Genomic DNA, 7,518 nt, shown 5'->3' on the forward strand with positions numbered 1-7,518 from the left:
CCAATCCAGGGAGGCCCAGGCTGATAGTCCGGGGCTATCCTCGGCACACCTGGAGCGGTGGGTGCCGGGTTGACTGTGTAAAGTGGTGCAAGTAAAGAGTTAAAATACTGGCTTTTGTTGTGGAACTACAGTTCCCAGCAACCCTCCCCCGCATGCTGGTACTTGAAGAACCACAAGTATCAGCATGTGGGGCATTACAGGCCTTCTGGTACCTGTAGTTCCACAGCAAAAGCAATATTAAAAAACCACAGAACACTCGCATCGTAGAAAAGTAACATTTTATTAAAACATACATGTACTCACACATGCACACACTATCTCACATACTCACCTAGTATCCCTGTAGCCAATCTGTCCTCTTCTCCAGTAGATAATCCTATGGATTACCTGTAATAAAAAATCCATACTCACCTCCTCCTATGCGTGGATCTGTCCTCTTCAGACAATCCTGGGTCTTGTAAAAAAAAAAAAATGAAATACTAAAGATGGAGGATGAAAGAGTGGCAGAGATGAGGGGAAGACACAGTGACATGGCTGGGGGCAAGACAGTGGTGCAGATGGAAGGAAACAAAGTGGCACAGATTCAGGAAGACAGGGCGCTGCACATGGGGAAAGATATTTGTGTGGATGAGGGCATGCAGACTAGCACAGTTAGGAGAACACACAGCTGTAGGGATTGGGGAAGTTATAGCAGCATGGAGGTGAAGTTAGTGTACATGCATAGAGGGAGGATGATGATTTTAGCAATTAGGAAGCTGAATGTGTATAATAAGATAGATGTATTGAGTTAGAAGGCTGTTGGAACCCAGTGGGATTATTGTGGTGATTGAATGAGAAGATTGTGGGCACTGAATGAGATGTTTGTGCAGATAACTGCTCAGACCTCAGTTGCATGGATTGCATGTGTGTATTCCAATGAGCACACAATTCTGTGAATTAGCAGCTCCACCATTTTGTGAGTGACAGCAATCTCACTTTGTGAGAGTGCTGAATCTGCAGTTAACCACATGGTGTCATGGCATACCATATCTATATTACGCAAGGAACACATCCATTAAGGTGTTGGCCTTAATGATCGTAATTTCATTGCTTTTTGGAGTTTGAGTGGCAGAAATTCATAAGGTTTTGTGAATTTTCAGATCATGTCTAAGCAGCCTTAATGGGACATGTGAAACTGTAAGGTTTTTTGTCTATGGAATATAATATATAAGTGCATCTAAATGGTAAGCACCATAGAGATTATATTTTTTGTTATGGCGTGCGTTGGTCATGGGTGGGCATAATTGTCAAACATACTTTCATACATCCCAGCATACACAAGTGACATAGGGCTACAAGAAACCATAGCCGTATACCTTGTGGTAAATGAAGTACTAGTAGCTGGAGCAGTATAAATATCTATTTTGATCACCTGTTTGTTTTCCAGGAGTTGCAGTATCATGTGACATTTCCATACGCTGACACCAAACTGTTATTAATGCTTATTTCCTAATTTTTATTTTTTCACAGGAGGTCATTGCCTTCATCGGTGTCTTGGGCACCCTTGCTGTTTCCATTGCAGGCATGGTCTTTAGTATTACTGATATCAGCATGTTTTGGTATGACATGTCTTCTGTCTGTGACGATCTACGAAATGGGAGAGACACCTATAACGGCTATGGCTACAGAGCGACAAGACCTCCCAGAGATTATTATAATACAGACTGGGACCTGGAGAGATGCAAGGATGGACTTCGGCAGTACCAGGTGTGGTCCGTGGTGTATATGTGTGCACCCAATGTGTATCTTTAGCTGCAATCTCAAGTGTGGCTGTAAATATCTTTTGCAGTTGGAGATTTTACACTTTTCAGGGTCTAGTTTGCACATACACTTTTTTGGTGCCTGTGAGACCTAAACCAAGGACCACATATCATAATGGATGTAAAGATATAATTATTACATCTCGCATTGCACTTCATGATTATGGAATTTGATGACCAATAGTGTGGGAGATGGCACCGGGCTGTAAAGCCAGCACTTAAGGGACAAAAGAGGGGACCAATGCATGTTGAGCTAGACCGGAGATCCCCATGAGTATTCTATGTGCACCTTCTAGTCTGTTGAATTGTATAGGAAATGAAGAGTCTGACCATCATGAGAGCTTGACATAAACCATGCAACTTATCACTACCACTGCGTGGGTTCCATAGGATTTTATCCATTTCGGTATTATTGGCAGTTCTTCATCACACAGACTGGATTGTGATAAATCTAAGGTGTATGTTGGTGCACTTTGAGATACACAAGTTGCCCTCTTGGGGTGTAGACTGACTGACTGGTTGTGATTAGTGGAGTGACTCTCTCACATGATCAAAAGTGTCCCCTGCATTGTCTCATTCAATTCTTACACCAAGACAATTAAAAATGCTTAGGGCTCTAGTCTATCTGGTGGCAATTACTAGTCGAACTACAGCCTTCCAATGGGTATTGCTTCCCTTAAATAGTACAATCAAAAAATGAACTTCAAGAAAGAGAAGTGAAGGTGCTATTCATTCAGTAGGAATAAGATATTCAATTTATTAAAATAAATAAACTAAAAAAACACACACATTTCACATATAGGAATAATAAATACTAATAACTAGCACAGCACTTCCAATATAAATATCCAATTGGTGCTCAATATTCAAATGAAAGCACTACAATTTTATAAACATTTCTATTCACAAAACCACATAATCATTTCCAATCGCTTATTAAGATGGCTTAAAAATTAGCATGCTTATAATTTGATTATAACATAAAAAGAGAAAAAAGAAAGGAGGCCTTCCTTATATTAAAAAAATTACTTTTTAACCAGAAGGCTCATAATATCCTTTCATCCGGTTATTGATTTATATATTATAGTTATTTCATCATACTGCACTTCATAACACAGATACCATTTAATTTCTGGCAGGTTCCTGATTATGAGTATGTAGGAACACAACCCAGACTTCCAAGGGTTTTAACTGACTATTTGCACTTCCTGCCAGAGCCGTAACTAGACTTTTTGGTGCCCTGTGCCAGAAAGAGCATTGGCGCCCCCCTCATTTTTCAAAAGGACATAATGCAACCAAAAAAGGGCCATGGCTTCATGGGGAAGTGCCATGGAAGAGATAGGAGAGGCCAGGAGATGCTGGGGATGAAATAAGAGGAAGCTACAAGCAAGAATGATAATAAACAGAAATTTGACAGGCCCAAACAGCGCCCTGTGCGATGGCATCGGCCGCACTACCCTAGCTACGGCCCTGCTTCCTGCCACTGGTGACCAAATCCAGGAGAGAAGTATATGCTATTATTTCCAAATTTACTTCAGCCTGACTGTGTGCTCTGGTATAAACAGTCACTGGCAGGAAGTGCAAAGCTGAAGTGCAATGAGCTGTGCGCGGCCAGCATCGGAGTTATAGACTCTGGCCACTAGAGTGTGCCCAGTGTCTATAGTGTATGCACATGAAATGGCCGCGGCGGCAGTTTTCCCTGTACTGCGCATGCGCAAATGATGGGAAAATGGGTGCCGCGGCCATTTTCCAGTCATTTTACAGCGCCGGACCCTCACGCCGACATGGGACTCCGGAGAGGTAAGTAGTAATATGGGTGCAGGGTGTGCGGTGCGGGGCCCCCCTGGTCCTAGGAGCCCGTGTGCCCCGCACATCCTGCACCCATTATAGATACGCCCCTGCCTTCACTTTCTTGAAGTTCTTTTTTTGATCATTCTATTCTTCCCTCTCCTCCCTACAGAACCTGTTGAATGGCTTGGTGATTATGACCTTGCTCATGATGATCTGGGGTCTCTGCATCTCCCTCATTAGTCTGGGATGTAGGCTGAAATCTTTGTGTTGTGATCGCACATGTGAGGTAAGTGATAACACATAACATCATTACTCTTCTATTTTTTTACTATGCTATGTCATTTTGTTTTAATTTTTTTGTTTTTTGCCACTTAGCATGGGAGGTTTTTTCTTTAGCTGTTGTACAAGTTTAGTAATTTTATGTGTCTAGCCTAGAACATTTTTGGTACTTTTAGCTTATGACATGAAGTAAACAAGGTTCCGATAATCACACTAGCCTAAAAATTTAAATGGGTGTATTATTCACATTCAGGTGGAACCACTGTCCGTTAAATCCAGTAGTAAGTTGCCTAATAGTTTGGCTATATATTTGACATAGTTGCAAAAGTGTTTTTGCATGTGCTTCCTTTCTTTTTCTTCAAAACCCCATTCATCAGCGACGGATTGTCGCAATTCCCCAATCCCTAGGCGCCTGGTTCGGGGCATCTGGGCAACATCAACATGTTGGATTTCCCAGATTTTGCTATTCCCCCACCAAAAGTGATCAGAATCAGCAAATCGGGGATTTTTAATAAGCAGAATTTCCCTGATGGATCGCCAATCATCGATGCCAGCCGATCAGATCGCTATCAGGGAATTGCAGTTCAGCTTTATAGTACCCTTGAGGCACAAATCTCCAACTGTCAATGTTGTGTCCATCTCAGCATATCCGCCCCCCTCCTCCTCCACTAACTTATATCTGTAGCTAACGAGCACGTTCGTTACAGTTCTAGTTATTGAATGGTGAAGTTGATGACACAGAATGATACAGATTACTTACAGTTGTATATTGTTTACTAGCTGGGTTGCCCAGGTTGAAGACTGAACCCTGAAGTACATCTGCAGCCTTTAATTGTCTACATTGTCCTCGCCTATAACACCATGCCATTGCCATTGATCCTGAAAAGGACCCCACTGTGGCCCACCACTCCCCCTGCACCCTGTTACGCTAACAAAATGGGTCCAGTCAGGGCCGTCAATGGGGGCCCGGCTGTCAGCGATGTTGATTTGGTGCCGTTCTGGCAGGCAGGCATGGAGAGACAGCGCCGCCGGTCACTAGGCAATCAGACTGTCACTAGATTCTTATGCGTCTGTGCTGTCTGTTCATGTCTGCCGCTGCCAGCCGGGGCGGCATCTGTAATTAGCTAGCGGCCCGGTTCCAAATCCACACCTGCTGGCTGCTGACAGCACACAGGGAGGCGAGAGGCTGTTGGAGGGACACAGGGAGGTGAGTTGCTGGGGGGGGGTGGCATAATATGAAAAAATATAGGGTTCCCCTGTCTCATAAGAACATCTCAGCTATCGGTGCTGACTGCTCTTAGTACAACACAAACAAAATGGTGGTTGCTGTAGGCTAGTTGCATACATTGAAGTTACTGTACATAAGCTGCAGCATGTTTGTAAAGTTGATAAAATGGGCCATTCTTCCTGTGTTGATGAATATGTGAATGTTTGGTATTTCAGTTAGAGATGTGCGGTTCGGTTCTCCAGAAATCCGAATACACCCGAATTTCGTGAATCCGGATAAATCCGAATCGCGGTTCTAATCTCCAGAGGAGATCCGGGTAAATCCGGGTCGTTGTTCTGATCTTTTTGCAGTTCGGAATTCGGATTTTGGATTGCATAAATTACATGATTTTAGCTGTTTTTAAAACTTTTCATCTATTTTTTATTTAAAAAATCGATAGAGTCAAAACCAAAACACTTGAGGGTGGTTTGCAAATCCAGATCCAAAACTAAAACACAGGGGTCAGCGAACATCCCTAATTTCAGTCCACACTACCACTTATTATTATGGAGGGGCTTTAATTCACTTCAAATATATGGTAAACACAATGTATGCTTGTCATGGTAAGATAACGTCACATGCGTTTGCTTTGTGTTACAGAAGTCTGTTGAAGATAAAGATGATCCTCTGCTGTCAGCTAGCCCTACGGGTGATGTACTCGTTGTGTAGAAAGAAGATGGCTTCTCTGCACATAATCTGCCAATTTCATTCTCTCCGTGACGTCACATAAATCTTTTCCGTTACGTCACATAAATCTTTTCCGTTACTAGAACGAGTATATGAACCTAGTTCATTTATACTAATTTTTTTTGTTTGTGTAGTGGGTGATTTTATTATTGGAGATTTATAGCTTTCTAGAGATACTCTTGCAATTAACAAGCATTGATTTATTGGAGCAATGCACATGATACGAGTTCACTGCGGTCACTAATAAAATCTATTTGTATTCTCTGCCAATGTGTGTTTTGTAGTGTTGTGTAACTGATATGTATTGGATAATGATAAATTAAGTGCAATAAATGGCCGCAAAAGACGACACCTGTAATTTCAGGTTAAAACACTTATTGGAGGGAGTGAATTTACCAACCAATTAGTTCCTAACTGTCACATTTCAAACACAGCCTGTGACATGGCAGTTAGGAGCTGATTGACTGGTATTTGATCTACTTTCAGTTTATCTCCATCCAAAGCTTAGTACATAGACCCCTTATTCTGTCTATAACCAAGTTAGTAGTTCCAGGATTCATATCCCAGAAGAGACAAAGGTGGACACACCAATATTTGCCTTTCTATATAAAGAAAGCAAAGTATAAAAGCCGCTAAGAAAAAAAAATGTGATACATTTAAAAACATTTTCTTTGCTGTGTTACCTTCCATATACAGATCCTAGACAAAAATGTGTACTAGGAATGCAATAGTTTATATATAGCATTATAGAAAGTCTGTGGCATAACTAGGGTATTTGGAGCCCAGATCAAATTGAAAAATTTACCCCCACATATGCGTGCGCCACAGACGGGTGTGCAGGAAAATGGGCATGGTCACTGGAAAATTGGGTGTGTCAACATGACACACCCCTTTCTCGTCACTCTGGGAACATTCCTTACCATTCGATATGCACCTTAATGCCATGCCCCTTATACAGTCCCCCCTAGGCAGTGCCCCTAGTAGTGGTCCGCCTTTTGCAGCTCCCCATTAGTTCCCCCTATAAAGTGCCCCCAGTATTGATCCCCCCCTATGCAGTGCCCCTTATACAGTGCCCCCAGTACTGGTCCCCCTTATGCTGGCCCCCAGTAGTAATCCCCCTATGCAGTGCCCTCTGTAGTGGTCCTCCCTATGCAGTGCTCCCAGTAATGGTTCCCCCTATGCAGTGCCCCCAGTAGTTAGCCCCTATATACTGCCACTTATGTAGTTCTCCCTATGCAGTGCCCCAGTAGTGGTCCCCCTTTATGCAGGCCCCGAGTAGTGAGTGCCCCCAGTAGTGGTCCCCCTTTTGCAGGCCCCCAGTAGTGCCCCTTATACATTGCCCCCAGTAGTGGTTCCCCTTATGCAGGCCCCCAGTAATAATCCCCTCCCTATGCAGTGTCCCTTATACAGTGGTCCCTGTAGTGGACCTCCTTATGCAATGGCCCCAGTAATGGTCCCCCCTGTGCAGTGCCCCCAGTAATAAGCCCCTTATATAGTGCCCCCCCTTTTGCAGGCCCCCAGTAGTGCCCCTTATACATTGCCCCCAGTAGTGGTTCCCCTTATGCAGGCCCCCAGTAATAATCCCCTCCCTATGCAGTGTCCCTTATACAGTGGTCCCTGTAGTGGACCTCCTTATGCAATGGCCCCAGTAATGGTCCCCCCTGTGCAGTGCCCCCAGTAATAAGCCCCTTATAT

At 43.4% G+C, this 7,518-nt stretch overlaps 1 protein-coding gene across 2 annotated transcripts in view; it reads left to right on the forward strand.

Moving 5' to 3' along the window:
* The window catches only part of LOC148522958 (transmembrane protein 176B-like), a 42,031-nt gene extending 35,944 nt beyond the window's left edge, over positions 1–6,087 (forward strand). For both annotated transcript variants that reach the window (XM_088473523.1, XM_088473524.1), the window contains exons 5-7: positions 1,510–1,746; positions 3,760–3,876; positions 5,737–6,087. In XM_088473523.1, coding sequence (XP_088329649.1) covers positions 1,510–1,746; positions 3,760–3,876; positions 5,737–5,805 — 423 coding nt within the window. In that variant the 3' untranslated portion in view covers positions 5,806–6,087. The remainder of the gene's footprint in view (positions 1–1,509; positions 1,747–3,759; positions 3,877–5,736) is intronic.
* The last annotated feature ends 1,431 nt before the right edge of the window (positions 6,088–7,518 follow it).

The sequence above is a fragment of the Taudactylus pleione genome, unplaced genomic scaffold (genome assembly GCF_031769625.1).
Source record: "Taudactylus pleione unplaced genomic scaffold, aTauple2 ptg000136l, whole genome shotgun sequence".
NCBI classification, from domain to species: Eukaryota; Metazoa; Chordata; class Amphibia; order Anura; family Myobatrachidae; genus Taudactylus; species Taudactylus pleione.